Below are 24,630 nucleotides of genomic sequence, written 5' to 3' on the forward strand. Positions count from 1 at the left end.
TATCTAACTTATAGGATCTGTGCTTCCTGCACGGAGCATTGAGCGTTTGTACTTGATGCATCTCATGCTGGTCCCTGATTAGAGGGCGCTCGTATTGAAGAGGTTATAGGATATGACACTCGGCTCTCCTCTGCCCTGCTGACTCCTACTGTCAGATGCGCGTTCAAGTTTGTGGGGGCGTGGCTTTGGACAGAGCACTGACAGGAGGGGGAGGAGGGGGTGGAGCTTAGAGGAGGTGCCACTTTCAAATCTTGCTAGCTCTCCAACATTACCAACTATAGCTTTAAATAGAACAGGGCGCCCACTGATTGTCTGATTGTCATCCCATTGATTGAAAACACCTGACTCTAATTTTACCTTCAAATTAACTGCCAATCCTAGAGGTTCACAAACTTTTGCCACTCACAGATATGTAATATTGGATCATTTTCCTCAATACATAAATGGCCAAGTAAAATATTTTCATTTTCTCATTTGTTTAATTGGGTTCTCTTTATCTACTTTCAGGACTTGTGTGAAAATCTGATGATGTTTTAGGTCATATTTATGCAGAAATATAGAAAATTCTAAAGGGTTCACAAACTTTCAAGCACCACTGTACATATACATATATATACATATATATATATATATATATATATATATATAGATAGATAGATAGATAGATAGATAGATAGATAGATAGATAGATAGATAGATATGACTGTCTGGGTGTCTTGGGATCTCCTAACTAAGCTGGTTTAATTAGAAAATAATAAACAGGACAAGGAGATGTAATGTTAGTGCACTGAGCAGCAACATGCTTCTTTTCATTTCCCTTTTCATTTCCTCTCCTCACATATCACAAACAACAACAACTCTTGCTCTATGGAAACTCTTAGGGGACACGCCTCTTAACTGTGCTCTCTGGTGGGGAGCCTTTTAAATCACGATGTTACGATGGTTAGGGATTAGTTGTCAATAGCTGTCAGCCATTAGCGTTGGACGATGCCATTGTCCATCGCTCAACCCTAAAAGCCACCATGTATATAATTTGAAAATCTCTGGCTTTGGTGCCTTGAGTGGAAGAATGGGGAAAGACAATAAGAATGAAAGGCTAAAAGTATGATATAGACTGCACTGATTTTATACAAGAATTGTCTCATTGTTCGACAAAAAAATAATCATTAAAGGTGACATATTATGCTCATTTCTGCTTGTTGACATGGTTCCTTGATGTCTAAATGGAATGATAGTAACATGCTTTGGTCGAAAAAACCGAAGGATTGAGCACAGCAGGGGTGTTTACACGCCAGTTTCACAGCCCTGTTTTAAGCGGCCGGTTTGAGTGCCTTTCCCTTTTATGCTAATGAGCTACTGTGTGCGCCGCCCACCTCTTCCTGCCGGGCGGAAGACGTGAGGACGGCATCGCGTGACCATGGCAACGAGCTATACACATTTGCGAAGCAACTTTTCTGTGTCCATGCCTGCATATAATTGATAGTAGCACAGCAGACATGTAGCAGCTAACCCCTGTCTCCGGCTCCAAGACAAAGTAGTGATTGCTTTACTGCAGGTAACGTGCAGGTCACTGTCCTTTAGCACAACATGCTAATGAATTAACGTAGCTCACCGTCCGCAAACAATTGAGACATTTCACCCCGTCTCCTCTGTGTGTTCACGGCGGAACAGTAGCTCACCGTCCGCGAACAACTGAGACGATTTCATACAATCTCCTCTGCTTGTTCACGGCGGAACAGCAGCTCACCGTCTGCTAACAACCGAGACATTTCACCCCGTCTCCTCTGCTTGTTCACGGCGGAACAGTAACTCACCGTCCGCTAACAACCGAGACATTTCACCCCTCTCCACTGCTTGTTCACGGCCGAGCAGTGATTCACCGGCCGGTTAGAAGCGATAAAATCGCAATATCCTAATTCATTTTCTCAATTCACTGTCATGTTTTAAAAGAGTGTTGATATGACAAATTAACGTTTGGTAACATTAACATTATGGTGAATACTACGGCCAGTAAGCCCAACGTTGATAACTTCACATGTAATGTTAGTTCAGCCTCATATTTACATCGACGGTTAGCGTTAGCTCATGTGCTAAACGGCCAAAGTAACACAAACTACACTGTTTTTTAAATACTTACAGTTCCATCATTGACAGTGGGTATGGATCCATCTTTTAAGGGACAATCTTGTTGCCAGTCCAGCATCCAGTCCTGACCTGGTTGCTGAAGCAGTCCGGCGTGAAGTGACTTGCACAGACCGTAACGCTTTTGCTCACTGAAGCTGGGACGTTTCCCTGATAAATAAAATGTGGCAGCTTCGCTCTGATATCCTCTTTGGTAGGGAGGCGATGTAGCGAAACAGGAGGATCCGTGCATCCAACGACAGAGCAGCAGTTCTCGGCTGTCGTGTTGTACATGGTAGCGGTCAGGCTGTCGCGTACAAGTTAAGCGAGAACGAGAAAATGGCGGATCCTCGTTCAGGTAGCTGGCGAAGTGTGGGAGGAGATAGCCAGCGCCAGGACTGGAGTATGCAAAAGACCGGATTGTGACATCACAATCAGGTCGAAATCCAAACGGCTCGTTTAGAGACCCAATCCCTGACTCCGGTAGTTTACGAAACATTGACTTAGTTGTCGAAAAATCATGCTTAAGGGGTGGGGAGGCACTCCGGATACGCAAATATACATACTAAAGCAAGGAAAAAGTGAGTTTTGCATAATATGTCCCCTTTAAAACAAGCATGATTACAACCAAATTCTACTCACAGTGGCACAGCCAGGTTTCCATCCAAGTATAGTGCAAATGTTAACAGAACTTCCAGAATATACGTGTTTCCATCCACTACTGTTATGTTAATATAAGGAGTTGGTTCACTGAGATAATCAATGGTGCTAATTCTCCTGTTGGTGCCATTAAACCATTGCAGAAGAGGACCGCATATTGAATAGGGTTGATTCAATTTGACTTTCCATTCTGGGGTCCAATATAAATGGCCTGTCTGTTTGTTATATGTGAGGGAGGTTACAGGCTCCTCATGGTTCCATATCATGTTTTCTTCTGCCGACATTTTTCATCTCTTCAGTGGAGTGGAGGCTTGTTTAGATAATGTTTAAGTCATATGCTTGTACTTCATGATTGCTAAGTCTGTTTTCATTGCACTTTGCTTTTTATCATTACACAAACTTTTCCACCTCGGCTGAGTGTAAATTCTTTTTTTGGCAGGGGCAATATATATTTATATATATACATATATATATAAACTATTATTATGGTTTATGGACTTACTTTCATATAGCACTGTAGTATGGTATAGTTAAATGTAGTATACAGTATAGCGCTTTACAACACTTGTCACATTCACTCAATCACACACACATTCATACAATGATGGCCAGTGTTGGGCAAGTTACTTTCAAAATATATTACATAGTACTAGTTACCTTCATTTTAAAGCTATATATTACGTTACAATATTACTGTCTGCGTAGAGTAATAAATTACTTATTACAGTACTTTTTAGTTACTTTCAACAAAATGCCCAAATAACCTCTATAGAACAATTAAATAGCAGATATCTTTTTAGACAAAGGAATGGCCTTGGGCACAGGGATGAGCAGGCAGACATAGCATCACAGTCTGATATATTATGAGATAGGAATAAATATTTTTAACTGTAGGCTTAGTCATATGACACACAATAGACCTATACCTTCTATAATGTAGCCTATATTGACATGACAAGACAAAAAACCCTTTTTCTATGCCTTTTTATTTTAAGGAATGCATGGACATACTGTATGTGATTCAAGAATGTAAATTAAAACTACAAAAATACAGCTCATTTCGGTCACACAGAGACTGAACAAAGAACTTATCAGCTCAGCTGTATGAAACCAACCTATATTAATATGATCATGTTGGTGTGGATGGGTTCTTAAAAAAAAACAATAAACGGTTCACTTTGGTCAGCTTACGTGGATTGTTACGCGTTACATGACATAACTGTAGTAATATATTACTGTTACAAAAGTAATGCGTTACAAATGCAGACATGCAGCCGGATCGAGCCACAGACCTTCTGATTAGTGAACATCAGCATTAGTAAAATGCACAAAAAACCTGGGGCTATGGAAGAATTATCCTATCTTTATTCAAGAGCGTAGATTTTCAGTTTGAGAGCATGATTTCATTCCTTTTCAGTGACACAGCTCCTTCTCGTGCTCAGATTTATTCTCCTCATGCTCACATTTTGTGCTCGCACTGAGATGTCTGCTGCTTTCTTTCAAAATGTGTGCTTGAACTCAAAAATCACATGCTTGTGCTCACACATCTTCTTCTTGCACACAAAAATTTCGCTCGCATTCAAATATGTCCTGTGCTCACTCAGATCTAAAGTCTGCTCTCTCAAACCTAATGTGCACGCACTCAGAACAAGCACCTCCTCTCCGGTTGAGGTATCTGCTCAGACTCAAGGCTGTCCCTCCCTGCGCTTAAAATATTGTGTTTCACCAGCCAATAGGGAGACAGCTAGAGCGTGGACCAATCAAATGACGGATGCCGCCTTGGGTGCGTTCCTTCGCCCTTTTTTTGAGTGCTCCGTAGGGGCGGGTATATAGTCTGTTTGTAAAACTGCTTCTCTCAAAATACACCAATTTACCATATTAGTCAGCTATTTGAATCGTCACCTATTTAAGACGCCAGCATATGTATGTATAATTAATCTTAAGTAATCCTAAAAAGAGTTATTGTAGTTTAGATTTTTTTCAATTTAATATTAGCGGATATATGTTATATAGTATAAATACTCACAACAGCGTAGGAGTGTTAAGATAGTCGAGTGGTTAAGTACACTGCCAGATATTGCATTTTAAACCACACAGAGACGCACATTATCACCGCAGCGGAGGTTCGCCAATTCTCCACCGTTGGTTGTTCACACAGAGCCGAGCAGCTCCGGCGTAAAAGACGACCCAGAGTAATTCACACAGACCGACACGCCGTCGCTCCGCGCCGCCGGCTTATCTGTTCACACTGGTTCGGTTCGCCAGTACTGCGCCTCTGATAGTACCTCCGTATTCGGCGCAGCGAAATTTCACCCCTCACCGCATCTGAAACTTTCACAGAGAGGTGGATGCGGAGAATTGGCGCAGGATCCCCGCATGCAAACGGGAGTGTGAAAGGGATAGTGCGGCGGCCGGGATGCAAACCGGCGTCCCATGGTTTAAAATGCAACATCTAACATTGTACTTAACCACTCGACTATCGTCACACTCCTACGCTGTTGTGAGTATTTATGGCCTACTATATAACATATATCCGCTAATATTAAATTGAAAAAAGTCTAAACTACGATAACTCTTTTTAGGATTACTTAAGATTAATTATACATAAATATGCTTGCGTCTTAAATAGGTGACGATTCAAATAGCTGGCTAATACGGTAAATTGGTGTATTTTGAGAGAAGCAGTTTTACAAACAGACCATATACCCGCCCCTACGGAGCACTCAAAAAAAGGCGAAGGAACGCACCCAAGGCGGCATCCGTCATTTGATTGGTCCACACTCTAGCTGTCCCCTATTGGCTGGTGAAACACAATATTTTGAGCGCAGGGAGGGACAGCCTTGAGTCTGAGCAGACTCCTCAACCGGAGAGGAGGTGCTTGTTCTGAGTGCGTGCACATTAGGTTTGAGAGAGCAGACTTTAGATCTGAGCGCGTAGACTTTAGATCTGAGCGAGCACAGGACATATTTGAATGCGAGCGAAATTTTTGTGTGCAAGAAGAAGAAGTGTGAGCACAAGCATGTGATTTTTGAGTTCAAGCACACATTTTGAAAGAAAGCAGCAAACATCTCAGTGCGAGCACAAAATGTGAGCATGAGGAGAATAAATCTGAGCACGAGAAGGAGCTGTGTCACTGAAAAGGAATGAAATCATGCTCTCAAACTGAAAATCTACGCTCTTAAATAAAGATAAGATAATTCTTCCATATGGGGCCACATGTACAAAACTCTGTGTATATTCAGGTGTAGAAATCTGTGTACATTCAAAACAGGAGATACATACGCAGTCTCTTCATCAGATTTGTGAAACACCATGGAAGTCTGTTCCCAGGCGTTATTTTCCAGAAGAAAATGAGAAGAAAATGCAAGTGTGCAACGCGTGTATGCACGTGTTTTCTTCCCGTTTTCTTCTCCTTTTTTGCCAACATCAACATCAGTAACAGTAATCAGACTGAAAAGACTGCATGCATGTGTAACACACTGAATTTTAGACGTCCACTTCAGGTGTTAAGGGGAATTTATTATGTACAAAAGATGTCTGAAAAGACATAAACAGATAAACACACACTTATTAGTACTCCACAATCGGATGTAAACCAACTATACTGTATCTGCTGCGGCTGGACTTCCTCTGCACTTGATACAATGGTTACCATGACAACGGGGGGCAACAGCGGCAGCAACTGTTTAACGTTTAACGTTTAACAACATCCGAAAAAATTAAAACTATATAAACATTATAAAACAACTGTGCAAACAATATAAAACAACAATATTATATTAGCAAGTTAAGACTACAGCTACAGTGTCGACATACATAACATAACAACATACTTAACAACATATAACAACGGTCGCTAACCGCCGCTACCCATCTCTCACTCGAGTACATTTAATGAGTAAACAGTAACGAACACAACCGCGATTAAACAGAAAATATTCAAACAGCGAATAACAGAAAACATCTACTCATATGGGTGCTTGTGTAGACTAGACTCACCTGAAAAGACATAAACAGATAAACACACACTTATTAGTACTCTGGAATCGGATGTAAACTAACTACACTGTATCTGCTGCGGCTGGACTTCCTCTGCACTTGATACAATGGTTACCACGACAACGGGGGCCCGCAGCAACCACCACGCTATCAGTTGCTACCGCCATCTACTGGCGTAAGGTAATAACTGTTTCAGCCCGGCCGGGATCAGGTGTGTCTACACAAGTAAATTTAATCAGAAAATGAAGGGGGCTGACCCAATTAACAATGCAAACAATATCTTACTAAAATGACCAGGGTGCCACACATGGTACGTGTGGTGTTAAAGATGTGTACCAGTAGGCACATTCTCACCCTCTGTGGATTTTTATCCATTCAGAAAAGGAAAGTGACATAAGACGTATTTTTTGTGTGTACGAATTTGGCCTTCCCACATACATTCCATTCAGGTGAATGGAAAAACACTTATAGTTACATAGTTTATATACACTGTATAGCACGACAAAAAAACAAAAAACAAAAAAAACATAGACATAAATTTTTATTGAGGACAATTATAATTATTTTTACAGTGTGTAAACAAACTTGTCAGTGTTCTCCGGTGGGTAAACTGTGTGAGAAACACTATTTCTAAACTATACCTATCTATCTATCTATCTATCTATCTATATACATATGTATATATATATATATATACGTATATTAACATATATATATATATATATATATATATATATATATATATATATATATATATATATATACGTATATATACATATAGTTTAGAAATAGTGTTCACGCTTTTTCAAGCATTTTCAACTCTTAACTACTCATTCATGCTTTAAATAGAATTCCACATCTAGTCTACATTCAAGATATTATTCATCTTTCAAATCCCATTAAAACTTCAAGATATTCAACTTTCTTTGAAGCTTAGTTATAATGGAAGTGAATTAGAAATCACTTCAAACCCACTCATTTTTAAACCCTTTCCAGTCCTTCATACATTCACATAGAAACTCCAAAAAAACTTTGAAATGTTCACAAAGATTAGGATTTTCTCAGATATTCATACATATCTTAAATCAACTTTTTCATATCATTCATACCCTTAGCACAGTCACAGTTCAACTAATTCATCATTTTTGAGCCATTTTCAGATTTTTACATTGGTGTGGGACAGAATGTTGACAGCCAGAGTGGAGGACTCAACAGAATGAACTAAAAGTTTTTTAAAAACTAAAAACCTTATCTTCAACTTGCTCCAATTCCCTGTGTACCCTGAATGAGAAGTATCTCCACTGTATAATCTCTTTCAGTCCCATTTCTTTTTCACATCAGGTGAATGGGCAGTGTGATGAATGATGTTAAGATTCTGGTCCAGAGGAAGTCCAAGTGTTTGGGTGTGTGGGTGGGTGTGTGGGTGTGTGTGTGTGTTGTTGTACACTACTGGAGAGTGATGACCTTTTCAATATGGAATGTGCACTTATGCTGTATGTGTCATCAACCTTCACAATAAATCTAAACCAAGGAGAGACATGAAGGTTAGTCAATGAAGGCTGAGTGTCTCCATGTGTGGGCATGTATTAAATATAGATCATTGGAATATAACCCGTATGATGTGTGATATGATGATCTGCTATAAAATGACTAATGTTCTGTTAATGAAATGGAAATCATATGTATCTAGACAACGCACACACACACACATAGAGCAGTGGCATTAAACACAACATGACAGATTATTAAAGGAAACAGATTGTAAAGATTTTCAAACCTACAAATCATCCACCATGTAAGAACACACACACACGTAAGCATGAAACTTACGTATGTTTCACATTAGGTGAAGTGACAGAAACATACCAGCCCTTTTTCCAAATCTCCCTCTCTTTGTCCTGTCCCATCTCCATCTTTTTCTTTCACTTTCCTCTTTTTCTTTTCAGCCCCATGTTAGTGTGTGTGTCTGTTCATGCGTCCATGCCACTGCAGCTCTAATTGAAACCACACTGTGTCTCTTTTCATGGCCATACTCTTTCACAACTTCAAACAATTTGTCTGTCTGCTAACACACCGCCTTCTGTCTGTCTGGGAGTCCAAGTCAACGGTTCCCTTGATATTGCATTTTAGCCAGACCATTTTCACATTGCATTGTGGTTTTTTATATAATGACTCTGTGTGTGTGTGTGTGTGTGTGTGTGTGTGTGTGTGTGTGTGTGTGATATTTGAAGAGGAAGTATATTTTTCTTGGCAGTTTGTGGAAATCCAAACAAAATATCTGGTTTCTGGGGTAATTTTAACATCAGCCTGGAGTTTGTTTTCACTCTCAGTGATAATCAGAATTTTTTGACAGTATTTGTTAAGTCTATATTAATTAACAATAGCTCTATATAGTGGCTCTGGAGGTAATGGGTTTTGCAAAGATTTTTGGGGTTATATGTTGTCTCTCTGTGGCTGTAAGGGAAATTATTAGGGTTAGTTATGCACTTTTTCTTTTTGATGAAGGGGTAGAATGATTTTTAAGGCTTTTTTTTTTTTTTTTTTACTTTTTCCTATTCTAATGTATGTTTTATCTCAGCCTGTCTTTGTAAGATTTGTTATGTAAGACAAATAAAAACAGTTAGCTTTTGTATGCGTTACAAATAATAATGGTGCTCTTTGGCCTATGCAGAGGATGCAAAGGATTTAGCAGTTCCTTATCAGTTCCAACACTCATTTGTGATCATTAACATTAACAATTGCTCCATTCTATTAAGCAGCCAGAACCAATAGCAACAACGTGTGTGTGGTACACTCCTAAAATGGACTTAAATACCAGCAAACTGGGTTCTGTATGCCTCACATCCTGCACTGCGCACATTCAGCACCAGCCGGCATTCACGTAGGTGTAACTGTGGCCTCATTTGGACCAAATCAGGTGTTGCAGCAAATACCCTCAGGGTCATCTACTGCAGGTAATACACTGACTAGGGATATGTATGATCAATTTAAGCAAATTCTGCAAATATAATAAAATGCCTCTAGAATAACTTATCAGCCCTAGCTTTAATGCAGGCTGAATGGCATTGTTTTGCTACCCTTGCTTTCAGTTTGATGCCAGGTAATATCAGGTATTATATATGAGTTACAAACACTGCAAAATAAGCACCAAAACTGTGTGTCTAGATCCAGGGACATCTAAAGCCTGTTAAATTACCATATGAAGCATGAGTATAACAACAGTTTAACAGGCTAATGGCTAATTGTGGAGCATTTGATTGCATTCATATTCAAATGTTGTTGAACAGATCAAATTTAAAGTTAATGATAAGTCAATGTTGTCTTCACAACTACTTTCTGCTGCCCCCAAGTGGCCAAAGCATCGGTTTTTGCAGGTTAATTATGATTGACAACTCAACATTTATTAGTTTGTTAAAGATAAAAAGGGTTCGAACTGCAGTAGCTGAACATCTGGTCGACAAAGCTAAAGAAGGTCAGACACGGTGCTGCATGGATGCTGGTTACACATGTAGCCAAGTAAGTGCGACCATGTCTGTTTATTGCAGTCATTTGCTTACTATTCTGCTGGATTGTTTCATTGTGAGCTTGGAAACTAATTGAGCTTGTAATAAAAGTATTTCAAATCAATCCTTGGTAAATAGCCATAATATGCTGGTAGAAAGTACTGGAAGCTTGTGATTCAGCCTTTACAATATCTTTAAGTTTTCACAACATCAGAAGTAAGGGATAATGCCCAATGGTTTGTCCCTAATCAGGAATTAATGGACGACAAAGAAGAACCAAAAAACACCCAAAAAACATTAACTTATATTTTTATTGCTTTTGTATGTAAACCTGATGGTTTAACTAATAACTGGAACAATCATTACGCCAGGTTCAGACAGGATGCGGAAGCGCCGCGATTAGCTGCGAAGCGCCAAGGAGCGGAGCCATTTTCGTTTCGGCACCCATGTTAACCAATGGTGTCGTTCACATAGGAAGTGCCGCGGTGCTCTGCTCCGCTGTTGGCGCGCCGTGCAGCGATCGTTTCGGCGTCTGGTCTGATTTCTCTGCGTGCCGCGGCCGAATGTGTCAAGCCAGGCAGAAGGTCGAACAAAGCAACAACGAGAGAATCCGGTCGATTTTCAAATTAAAACTGTTTTCAATAATTAAACCCTGATTGACAGAAAAATACTCATAACTATGAAGTGGACATACATTTACAGTTGTCAGGAAAACATGATGTTATTTACTTACTTATGGTGAAAAAACAGCTCCAAGTGTGACTACAGAACAGCCGAGGAGCAGAGCCACTTGCCAACCGGCGCGGAGAAGTTCGCGTCTGGTGTGAACGGAAGGGCCGTGGCTCGCGTGAGAATTTCCGAGTGCGGCGCTTTGGCGTCCTGTCTGAACCTGGCGTTACCATCTCATAAGGTTGTTATGCAATGGAAACGTTTACACTCTTAGAACCCTTTGGCAAGCTTTTAGCCAGAGAGCTAATATTGTGCTAGCAGGATTTAAAGTCAGTAACATTGCCGGGGACGGACTTCCATTCCGAAACACCTCCATTGCGACACCCCTCCATTCCGAAACACCCCCACTCCGAAACACTGCTGTTCCAAATCCAACTTTCAAGTTCCAATTGCTTCCCAATAGGGTTAGGGTTAGGGTTAGGGTCAGGGGTTCCCCAATAGCCTTTTTGGAATAGTGGGGTCTTTAGAAAAAATGGGAAACCCCGCCATTACGAAGAATGGAAGTCTATTTTCGGAACAGTGGGGTTTCGGAAAGGCGGGGTGTAACCAACATTGCCAACAGTTTACTAGCAGTCAATGTAATTTAATAGTATGTTTAACAACAAGACTAGCTAGCCAGCCATGTCATTATTCCCTAATCAATATTAAGATTGTCATAGAGAAACAATAGGGCACGTGTACTGTCAGCCACAGCCTGAAGTAGAGAGTTGAAAAGTGAATAGGATGTGAGATGATCGCTTGTGTTCAGAGGGATGGTGTAGGCTACTTCCTGCAGCTTGGGTGTTACAGGAGCCATCCTGTGTTGTTCAGAGGATGATGCAGTGAAGGACTATACTCAGCATTATTAATTATTCAGGTTAGATACTGGCTATAGTATATTACTTAAAAACAGTACACAGACTAATTAGTAATTCAGTAGGTGTCCATTTATCATTAGGTAATTGACACCCTGCAGCCAGTCAGAATCAAGTATTAACCAAGACCATGAAATATTAACTAATAAACTTAAGTGTGAAGGATGTGTGATTTTTGATGGCATAAAGTCAGGAAACCACCTGTGTGGCCGTTAGAGTGAACTAAGTAAGATCGTCTTATGTGCCTAAATCCTACTATCTCTGTCTCTGTAGGTGTCCAATAGCCAACAGAACGTGTCCTCATGGCCAGACTTGGAGCAGCAGGCAGTGTCGGTGTTTCAGCATGACTGCTAATGTGCACCACAACTCTCCTCCTCCACCACTGCACCCTCCAAGACCCTCCCAACAGCACCTTGGTGAATTGCACACAGACAGATTCATGTTTTATCTCATTGTTTCAGAAAAAACATGGTAGAGGAAACTGGGTGTGCTTATTTTTCCTGCAGTAACTTAGAAAAAATTACAAAAGACGAAGAAAATCCACAATGGCGGCTGCTGATAGGCATACAGTAGGTCTAACGACAAGGGAAATACCTTCCACTGCCAAGAAAGTCTGGACTATAGTAAGAAGCAGAGTACAATGCCGGCTATTGGAAGCTGTGTGTGGTCATGTGAATGCTTCATGTTGTTAATACCTAATGTTAAACTTAAATAGATGTAATTAACGATGTAGACAGCATTTGATGTGATAAAATCAGCTGCTGTAAAGTGCGCCAGCTGCGTCTTTCTGACCTGAAATCTGAGCTGTTTGCCACTCGCTCAACGCCTAGACGCTTGATTGATGAGTGGATGGCATGATATTGGTTGAAATGAGTTGGTCCAAGCTTACATAAGCACATGTGACATTTTGTTTTATAGGAAGAAGACATGACTGGATTTTGATATAAAAATACAAAGAAATTCATTTTTTGTAATTTTGGCATATATTGTTAAACATTATTGTTAGGTGAATAATGTGACTGCAGATGTGATCTGAAATGGTTTAAAAGACATTTTTCATTTCAGCTCAACTTTATTGCAGTTTCTCTTTTTTATCAACCTATTACTCTTCCACACACAATGGAGATTATGATTCCATCTGCTTTTTTATGCATATAACATTGTTTCCATTCCTAGTGGTTGGCTGTCACAGATCCGATCAGAAGCAATTGTGGGTGGTTTAAATTTTGAGTGATACAAAGCTATCCAGTTTGATATTGGATTAGGCTTGATTGAACTGAAATGGACTATTGGGCCTAGCCAGAGGTATGCGCTCTATTGAGTGCCATTTAAGTTGTCAATCCATTGTCATCAGTGTATACTTGAGCTCATGTATAAGTAACAGGAAATTGCAATACACAAATATCAAACTATTAATTTGCAAACAAATGCATACAACAATACGATTACACGATTACATATCACAGCATTGACTACGCTAATAATGAATCTCACAAATGCACATCTCCTGATAAACTGGTGTCATTAGTTGAAATTCGAAAATTTGAAAGAAAAAAGTTTCTGTACTGAAGAGAGTTTGTGAATCCAACTTGTAAAAGCCAACCTGACAGAAAAAAACAAGAGGTTTGGGGTCAAAAATGTTGTGAGCCAAAACTGCAAATCAACCTATACAGCACTGACAATAAATACAACTGATCAGTGTGGCCTGTTGCTGCACGATGACGTGTCCCCAAGGCCTGTAGTGAGCACGCACATACCAAACACACCATTAGGAAAGCAATCTTTGTGACAGGAGAATGTTCATGTGCGCACTGAGGAGTATTTACAACTGCAATGTGTTTGTTGAGAGCCTGTATGTGTGTATGTGTGTGTGTGTGTGTGTGTGTGTGTGTGTGTGTGTGTGTGTGTGTGTGTGTGTGTGCGTGTGTGTGTTTGTGAGGTCCTCTGTGTGTGTGTGTGTTTGGCTATGATAACACTCTGGACCCAGTGTAAACAAATGAGAAACAGAAGAATGTGGAGACCCCAGAGTAGCAGATTCCACAGATATGCACACATACAAATACACACTTACTCTGTCTTACAGGGCCAAAACAAATGATGTGCGAGGGATGGACTGCAGGAGATACTCTGTATGTAGGACCACAAGTGTCGCAGAAATAGTAATTGAACTAACTAATTGTACAAAAATAGGCATTAATAAATTAGTTTACAAATTCATTTATAATTCTTAATGGATAGACTAATTGTAATTCATTATTTGTTATTTTAATGGGCAATAAAAAGAGGAATTATAAATAGAATTTACAAATGAAATATTAATCTATCAATAAATAATAAACAATGCAAATTAGCCATGGGATGTAACAAGCTCTCTGATTGGTTAATATGACCTTGCATGTCATCTGCAGATGTATGACCTGCCTTAGCGCCAGCTCATTCTAAAGGGTTCTTGGCACAGAAAATGATAGGGTATATATATATATATATATATATATATATATATATATATATATATATATATATATATATATATATATATATATATATATATCAAAAGTACATTTTTACCCAATTTACCCAATTTTTTTACCCAATGAGCCTAATTGGCTCATTGGGTAAAAAAACAGGGAATTTCATTTTTCAAAAAATAATTAAAAAAAAAAAGGAATTTACAGTGAAAAGTCATAGACCCCACAGTACAATTAACTTTGGAGTTGAAGGTTATTGTACCTGTCCATTCTTTCTCCCCAAGCTGTAAAGGAAGGCTCCCAAACATTTTAAGACTTAATTTCATCTTCATTTCAATTTTTTGTTGTGGAACCCCAATCAATCCAACCCTCCATTTAAAATACATCTCTTTATAAAGATACTCATCATTTAAGATATAACATAATTTAACATAACATAATATAACATAACAGGCTACTCAACATTAATATAATTGCAACACTTTTTTTTGTGCCCATTTTTCACAAGTTGATTTTAAGAGTTAGTTAGGATGACCTGGAGCAACCCGTAGTTTATATTTAAGGTGTACAAGGACAAAGAAACAAAACAAACAAAGAATGGGTTTCGAGGCTTGCCTGACACATACCTTCTTTGTTTTGTTTTCATGTATACCAGGTAAGATGAGATGATCACACAAATGATATTGGGAATGTGTAATTCCACAGTGAATGCCCTATTGAACAATGATGGATGCCCATCTCCGATAAGCAGTCAAAACCTGTCCATTAAGCTGTCAGCTGAGTAACGTTGAAGGCTGAGTTGTAACAGTATTTCTTGGAGTCAAGCTGACCATCTCAAATCTTTCTGTTGCTTGCTCTGATGGCCAGAAAGTACAGTTTTATTTTGGCAAATTTGATATTTGTTGCAATTTTTATTCTGTTTTGATATGCTTGATTTAACAATGCTAAAGTAAACCTTGCAGCACCCTCAGCCTGTCCTAAACGCAGATTGATGTGATATCACAATGTTGTTGTCGTTGTTGTTGTTGCTCCAGGATCATCATTGAAACTCAATCACATTTTTGTAATGTCATAGCTTTGTGACTCTGGAAAAAGGCTAGAAAAATAAGCACATGGGAGAAGTTATCCTTTTAAAAACGTGTTAAGGTTGTGATAAGGTCATTTTTAGCCCAAACCATCTTTAAGTAAACCTAAACAAGTATTTGAAAAGTACTGAAAACAGAATTCAAACCCTGGTCTCCTGAGGGAGAATCCTTCATTTAGCCCATCCAGCCATGACAGCTTGCTCCAGATGTAGAATTTGAAATGATGGTCCTGGAGCAACAGTAATTATGATGTTTCAGGAACAACACCAACACCGCACACCTAAAACATCACAACAGCATGATTAGTCATTTGCAATGATTGTCCTTCAACAAGGGTAATTATACAACAAGTAGTTCTGACCAAGCAATCTGACTAGGCAGAAAGATGGAACCTGCTCAAATTGGCATGACAGCATACCTAGCTGATCACTAAATATGTGGCATCATTGTAACTGCCAGGGCTGGAGTATTAGCCATGCATTAAAGCAGTGACAATGTTGTTTTTGAAAAGCTAAACACCAACAAAAATGAACTGAAGCAGAATATTTTATCAGATAGAAACATTAAGAAATTATCTTTCCTAAATGAATTTTTCAATTTATTTTGACTTTTGGACTTCACAACGCTCTGGAGAAATGTTTGGATCACAACTCTGTTAAGTGTTGATGTTACTAGATGCTGCCTCCTCCATCAGCTGTGCCAGTGAACAGGGCACACAGCTCTGCTAGCTAGCTTAAAGGAATAGTTCACTCTAGAACTAAATTCAGTCATTATTGACCCACCCTCATGCTGATGAGAAGTCCGGCGTAGTTTCTTATTCCTCAAAGTGCAGCTGGAGACCCGCGGGGGTACCCTGCTGCAGCAAAAATCCATATAACGGGCGTCAATGTGCCCGAGACGAAAAGGTCCATAAAACTACACAAAAACTTTGTAATATTCCTCCATACTGCTCGTCCGCTGCAATCCAAGTGTCCTGAAGTGGCGACATCCAGAGTTTACTCGAAACAACGTCATTTAGTACATTTTTCTAGCCTAAACAGTCACTATGCTATATCTGCCTGGAGGCATGCTCCCACATGCACACGAGTCTCCCTCACAGCCGATTGCACTACGGAAGCCGCGCCAGACAAGATCAACGAGACTCGCAATAGATACACACCGGTATTTACATCCAGCTATGAGTGTCAAAGTTTCAAATCACTTGTGCAGGCAGATCCCTCTTGTGTTTGTGTGTCGCTCGGTCACAAATATAGCATAGTGACTGTTTAGGCTGTAAAAATGTACTAAATGACGTTGTTTCGAGTAAACTCTGGATGTCGCCACTTCAGGACACTTGGATTGCAGCGGACGAGCAGTATGGAGGAATATTACAAAGTTTTTGTGTAGTTTTATGGACCTTTTCGTCTCGGGCACATTGATGCCCGTTATATGGATTATTGCTGCCGGAGGGTAGCCCCGCGGGTCTCCAGCTGCACTTTGAGGAATAAGAAACTACACTGGACTTCTCATCAGCATGAGGGTGAGTCGATAATGACTGAATTTTGTTTTAGAGTGAACTATTCCTTTAATACAGGTGAAGTTCGCAGATGAAGTACCTGAATTTGGCTGTGGAAAATGTTTGAGCAGATTTCTTAGTTATAACAAGACTGCGGTAACTAAGCACTTTTGTGTTTATGTGTTGTATATTCAATTAGGTTTCATTACATATAGGAAAAGTCTACTGACGTGGCTGATTGTTTTCCAGTTATTAGTCAGATCCCATGTATTTCCATGGAAATAGAGATAAAACTGCAATTTTATCAGTTTGAGAGACAATTTCCCCACAATATGAAAATATTTTGATGATTTATTTTATTTTGTTGGTATAAGCTAAAGATGCTTATGGACCACATCACTGCCGTGCCACTAACAATGATAAAGCACACCCTTGTGTATTATTGCTTAATTGTGATGCTCTGGAAACAACACCAACACGGTGATATCAGATACAACCCTAAAGGCACCCAGGGTGCCACAACAACCACTTTGGAAAACCATTGGTCTAAAGCTGTTACTTCCATTCTTACCTTTCATTATGGGCAAACAATGGTGTTTTTCCATATACAATTGCCAGCCTGGCTCCACTCAGTTTGACTCGCCGCTGCAGGGTTTTACATTTCCATCACAACTGGTCTACCTGCTTGAAGGTGTGTCTTCAACTAATGACGTGCTTGTCTCAATCCCCGCAGTACTATCAAAGAAATCACTGTTAAAGTGGCTCTGCTAATTCAGTTACCAGCAGTAACTAACATGACTCCTGAAACAGCTGAGAGCGAACACGATGAAACAGTAAAACACAGCAGATGTTAAAAAAAACAAACAGGACAAGAGAAACTAAAGAGATTCCGTTTGAGGCTACAGAAGTACTGAGAGCTCAACACAAACGTCTCTCTCTCAGGTTTCCTGCACAGACATGAGTTGAGTATTGATTTGAAGGGGAGACATCACCGCAGCCTGCTTGGAGGTGAAGCAGGTGCAGCTTGGCCCTACTCTACAGCAGGGCCATCGGGGGCCTGCCTGGTCTCAACTCTGCACAGTAAAACTGGTGACGGAAAAGCAAACTGACGCGGCTCGGTTCAACTTGCCATGGCCAAAAGCGCTGGTGGAAAAACACCAATAGTAGTCATTTTTGTGTCTTTTACACCTTAGTTATATTTAGAGAAACCATGCTCATTTGCAGAAACTAGCTTAGTTGGAAGGTACTGTGCAGTAAGGTAGAGATCTTAATCAGTCTGTGTTACATGATTGATCTGTGGGCTGACTTCCCCTAAATCACTCTGAATCTCCTGATTTCAACAGAAGCAGAAACTTCTGGTGATGGAGTGCCCCTGAGAGGGATCATCCCTTTGTTCCCCGGATCCTATGTTCCCCGCTGTTGCCGGTTGATGAACAAACCGGGGATCACAGGACCCGGGGAACATAGGTACGCTCCCCGACGAGGTCACCACTCAAAGACATAAAACAGATATTTGGAATGTAGGTTTGACAAACCATGTTATTAGTCCAGTGACCTTAGTATTAAGAAATATTACACAAATCATTCTGTGTGGAAGAGCTCCCCACAAACTAACGACTAAAATGACCTTGACATACAGAGTGAGTATGACAGGATGCTGTTTGAACAAGGAGGTACAGATGAAGATGGATGATCATGTCATTACAAAACTCAAAAAGCTCAGCCAGAGAGAAAAGACAGGCAGAAATACACGTCAGTGAGATCTAATGTAACATTTTAACTGTTAGACAACATGTAGTGTGGTGTGGATTGCTGAGACATCTTATCTACACATTGAGCATGATGATGACGATTTTGGGCATGTGGATAGATGACTGTTTTTTGCAATTTAACACGATGTTCGACAGGTCATCAAGGGCAAATAAGTTCTGGCAAAGATTATTCATTTGACAGGGCTATTTAACAGAAGCAGCTTCTCCATATGTCGCATTGTGTAGTGAAGATTTCATTCTAAGTCATCGTAAAAGCGTACTTGGGGGTGAATAAAGTTCCATCCAAGTTCATTACATTGATTTAGGTTGTAAAAGTCTGTGTAAGCACATGCTGCTATGCTCGAGTAGACACAGCTTGCAGTTTGTCAGCAGTAAGCTGTGTTATCTTTGTTTGTTCATCTGTAGAAACACAAACACACAGCATGTGTGTATGGAACAGTCTGAACATCTATTAGCCAGAACTTCTGTTGCTCCCTCTCTCCACTTTGTTTTTCAGCTAAATGATGATCTGCCAGCACTAAAAGAGAACCATCTGTGTTATCCCTGAGGAAGGGGAAGATTGCCAGTCCATTTCAGGAATGTCTCAATTTCATAGTTTATCAGTGTCGTCAAACAACTGTCATGCACAGAGTTTTTTTATCTAGTGGAGTTCCACGACCACCTCTAGGGGCTCCAGAGCAGTCCCCATTACAGAGCCAGCCTTCCTAATGACTTTGTTAAGTCTCTAGGTGTCCCTGGCCCTTCAGATAGCTGCAAAAAAGCGGCAACAACAGATTAATAAAAGATGTGCAACATCTTGCTACACACATTAAAAGATCTGAGCTTCCTCAGGAACTAGAGTCTGCTCTGTCCTTTATTGTATACAGCCTTAGTGTTGCACCTCCAGTCCAGTCTGTTGTCAAGATGAACACTAAGGTATTTGCAGCTCTCCACTACCTCCATCTCTTCTCCCAGGATGGAAACAGAGCTCAGGGTTGTCCGGGTCTTCCTAGTCCACAACCATCTCCTTCGTTTTTGCCACATTTAGAAGGAGATGGTTTTCTCCACACCACGAAACAAAGACGTAATACAAACATTTTGCTTAATATACTGTATATATCCTGACAATTTAATTGTTTATTGATAGCAGTCCTGCTAATATACTTGTATTAAACACCAAACTGATTAATTCCCATCATCTATAATTTTTAATTTGTAACATTCACTATCTATTTTATTCTTATTTTGGATGATTGGCAGAAAAGTTATTTAAAATGTGTTTTGGTCTCCTAGCCATGTGTAAAACATTACTTTGTATTTCTATGGAAACTATATTGAATATCAGTATATTTTTTTAATTTCTGACATATAACCTAACTGATCCGATGTAGTCCTAGCTTTATGCCCGGATTTAATTTGTTAAGGAGGCGCATTAATGTGGAACTGAGTACACTGTACATAGTGGTTTAGTAGTTTGTTCAATGTTAATTTTATTAGTTTCTGCCATAGAAGTCGATAATCATCCTCAGGTCACATTAAAAAAATCCAATGTCAAACTTGATAGTCTTGTATCAGACTAAATTTTAAACCATCCATAACCGCTAACCATAATTTTAGCTCACCAGATCTAGCATCTGCATCAAATTGTACTTGTTGCCATTTGTGAAAGGATGAGTACCCAAACGCCACTGGAGGTCTATGAGGGACAGATACAGATCGGGGGGCAACCAGCAGGTCGTGACCAAGGGCAGCACTGGGTGGTGTCAGCAGTAGTGAAGAACAGCAGACCAGGGAGGCGGATGTCAGGGAGTCAGGATGTGGTCGGGGATCTTGCCTTCTTGGGGGAGTCACCTTGTAGGCTAGGGGCTTGGGGCTTGTCTGAGGTGTCAACAGCTTTAAGCTGGGGACTAGCAGGCCCTTGAGCTGACAAGAGGCTAGCCTGCTGATGGCTAGCAAACACTGGAGCTGATTGGAAGCTAGCAGCCTGGTGGCTAGCCGACACTGGAGCTGACAGGAGACTAGCAGCCTGGTGGCTAGCTGACACTGGAGTTGACGAGAGGCTAGCAGACAGGTGGCTAGCTGACACTGCCGCTAATGAGAAGCTAGGAGGCAGGTGGCTAGCAGACACTTTAAGACCCACTTAGGAGGGACTCACCCACATGTCCTGAAACCATACTAAATGCTGAATCAACTCCCAGTAATTCATCTGCTGGGTCCATTCTTGGTCAGTCCGTTCTGTTGCAATTTGAGAAAAAGTGAGGAGCCAAACAAAAAAAACACTTGGGAGGCAGACAGGATAAGGAACTAAAAATTAATGATCCTAAACCAAGAATAGCAAACACCACAAACAAAGTAGCAACACAAAAGCTAAAACAAAGTATAACCGAAAACAAAGTTCAAATTAGAAAAAACATAAGGCAATGAAGCGAGAAAACACAAAACCAAAAAATAACACATGGAGACATGGGGAGACACGGGTATACACTCGAAGACACTGGAGGGAACAGGCTCAGGTGAAGAGCACAGGAGAATCACACAGGAGTGTAACACAGGAACAAACTGACAAAGACAAGAGGGAGCACAAAGACTATATACACACAACTAACAAGGGGATGAGGTATGCAGGTGGAGTGAGGTGGAGCAACACAGGTGAGGGAAAAAAATGGAAAAACACTAGAAACAGGGAAGGGGGGTGGTGGGCTAAAAAAGTTGAAGACACATGACACAAGAGGGCTAAACTTTAAAATAAAACAGGAAATCACAGAAACACAACCAGAATCATGACAGTACTCTCATCGACACCAGTCACCTAAGTATGACTGATTTTTTTTTTTTTTTGATTCCCTGAGAGACGCAATCTCAAAATGTTAAAGAGAGTGAGACAAAATCCTGGATCCATCCTTTTATGTGGATCAGCACCAAAAGTTAATGAGGTCTATTCTGTGCCGAGACCCATCTTCCATTCTAGTGTATGTTTAACCTACTGTTAGATTGCAGTAGTTTTCTTATATATCATCTTATTGATTATTTCTTGTGGATTTCATTACAATACAATTGTTATAATGCAACAGATTGTATGATGAAATGGTTGTTCCCTTGGCTACATCCAACAACACAGACTAATTAATAAATGATGATCAAGTCACAAAAATAAACGTTCCATGTTGGAGTGTTGAGGATGAGTTCAGGAGTCTCACAACCTGGGGAATGAAGCTGCTCTGTAGTCTGGTGGTACAGCAGCAGATACTTCTGTATCTTTTGTCAGATGGCAGCATTGTGAACAGACTGTGTCTGGGTGGGTGTTGTCTTTTAGTACCCTTTGGGCTCTGTGCAGACATCTCACTTCACTGATGTCACTGATGCTGATTTTAATCACCTGCTGTAGAGCCTTCCTGTCCTGGGCCGTGCTCAAACCATGCCAGTTTGTGATGAGAGAGTTTATAACAGTAACACAGTTTATCAATACACTCAATGTCTCAAGTCGTTTAAGACAAACCTTACTTGTATGTCTCCCTTTCCCTTCATCTCTACAGACATATTCTCAGCTGATGTGTGTGGCCCAGATAAGGAGCTGGAAGTGGAATCCTGTCAGTGTGTGTGTCAGCGTGGGCTTCAAACTAAAGACTGTGGCCCTAACCGACACCTCGACCTCAACACCTGCCAGTGCGTTTGCAACATCCTGCCTGCTCCCTCCTGCCCACTGAACCACATCTTCAACAAGGAGAACTGTCAGTGCATGTGTAGCAAGACATGTCCAAGGCACCAGCCCCTCAATAAAACAAAGTGTTCCTGCGAATGTAACGAGTCACCCAATAAGTGTTTCTTAAAAGGAAGGAGGTTTCACCAAGCCACATGCAGGTGAGGAGCAATGTGGGGGTTCAAATCCACCAACCTGTATACAGCTGAAACCTACCTGTTTTCACCACCTAGCAGCATCATGAACAACACGTTCTCACTCTCAACTCATCAAATACAGCAGCTTGGTCAGTCGCCTTGAGCTTAAACTACTGTATGACGCTGTATCTAGCACTCTAGTGTTAGCTTTGCACATGAAGGGCTCCGTGGTTAAGTCAGCAATAATATGCAATATGTAACGTCTGGTCGGACTTTAAAAAGTCTCTCGGTCCCAAACGGGATGCAAACCCTTGTATCAGGAGGGGAAATCCAGTGTATGACCCATCCAACCGGGCCATGACTACAAATGCTGTGCAAGATTGAATTGTATTTTTACCATCTCAAAATACTGACTAAACCTCACTGTTGGTCCATGCAAATTCCAACTTTATCATTTTGATTCATGTGGTTATTTGACTGTTACATTATTAGAGCACAATACAAGTAACACAGAGGGCAGATCCTGTTGGGTAAGACAATCACAGTGGTGGGGAACACACAAGGCAAGGAAGGGGATCTGGAACGAGAGTAGAGTTAGACACCACAATAAAAAAGGAAACAAAGGACTGAACTGACAAAAACATGAACTTGAAGAGACATGACAGGCTATCATGCAAGGTGCCACCTGCTCATTAATAACCAGTCATTCAAACTCATACACTGATGGAAGAGCCACTGAAAGCAAATTGTGTCTTTCCCAAGGACTCTTCCAAATGTAGACTGCAGGAACTGGGATTCTACCTCCTGAGCCATCCATATACTCATCCATTTGTCCACCCACATATCCATTTTTTCATCCATTCATCCATCCATCCATGAAGGCAAGAAGCAGTGTCCTTTATCACTGCAATAAGACTTATTTGTATTACTGATAAAAACATTACTACTTATTTGATTCAATCTACCCTGACAGCCAAGATCCAATACTGTTTTAATTATAGAGTATATTCTGTATTGCACGATGAGAGAGATATTTGTAAAAAATACAAGTAGATTAATATAGTCTGCAAAAGGCCTATGATATGGTCCCTATATATTTCTATAGGAATAACATAGGGTTTAAAAGCAGATATTGACGACATTGAGATATTGAGAGGCATTTCAAGGCCATATAGAGAAAATCAACATCTACAGAAAAACACTTTCTTGTAAAAATTCTGCTTTCTTAAGTGTAGTCTTCATAGATGTTCTTGTAATATCATATTGCCAGGTGCTATGTAAAGCATTAAGAATTATTAGCTACTGTATGCCAGTTAGTTTAATGAATGACCTCATCAACATAAATCATTTCTATATGTTACTATCTCTGACTTCTCTTGTTAGATTTAAGTGGTTCAGTGCTTGCATCAACTGAGTGTAGTCAACCCCCACTCTAATACACACACACACACACACGCACACATGCACACAAAATCCCAGATCACAGATGAAAGCACTAGTCAGGCAGTGGTAGGTGGTTATTGCAGTGAACCTGGTGTGTAATACAAGACCTCACTGCGCTAATGACTTCTCCCAGCTGTCACTTAACCATTTCCTCTCCCTGCACAGGAGGAAACACACACACATACACACAAACATCCATCCATACCGTCCAGTCTTGACCCTTTGTGACCTCTTTTGAGAGTGATTTATGAGTATAACATAGCAGTAGGAATCTCTGTCTGGGATCTGGCGCTTGTGTGTATGTGACTGCATGTGTGTTTGAAAGAAAGTGTGTGTCTATTTGAACTCTTCTGTGTATTTCATCCTGGGTTCATAGGTGTCTTTAAGTAACCCTGACTAAATATTCTGTCATCCACTAAGTGACACCCTGTGCAGCCAGTCCAAGAGTCTTTGTCTTGTTGATGTAAGTGTGTTTGTACTATGTAAAAGGATTCATGTGTTTTTGGAATTCCATGAATCAACTCCTCATGTAATCATTTAAAGGTTGACTATCAGACCTTGACTCTGAACAAAACAGAACAAAAGCAGCATCAGAAGTGAAACTGTAAAACAGTTGTTCAGCTTCACACAGTATTATAGTGAAAGCTCTGGTTGGTCAACTATGGTCTGTAAGTCACATAGCAGCTCT

The 24,630-nt window shown here is 40.3% G+C and overlaps 1 protein-coding gene across 1 annotated transcript in view; it reads left to right on the plus strand.

Annotated features, from left to right (window-relative positions):
• The window catches only part of vegfc (vascular endothelial growth factor c), a 92,277-nt gene that overhangs the window by 63,787 nt on the left and 3,860 nt on the right, over positions 1-24,630 (plus strand). Inside the window, 3 exon segments of the mRNA XM_073478418.1 lie at positions 7,975-7,979; positions 12,140-12,282; positions 22,199-22,523. Of these exon segments, the coding sequence (XP_073334519.1) occupies positions 7,975-7,979; positions 12,140-12,282; positions 22,199-22,523 (473 nt within the window).

This window comes from Pagrus major, chromosome 1, assembly GCF_040436345.1.
Source record: "Pagrus major chromosome 1, Pma_NU_1.0".
Lineage (NCBI taxonomy): Eukaryota > Metazoa > Chordata > Actinopteri > Spariformes > Sparidae > Pagrus > Pagrus major.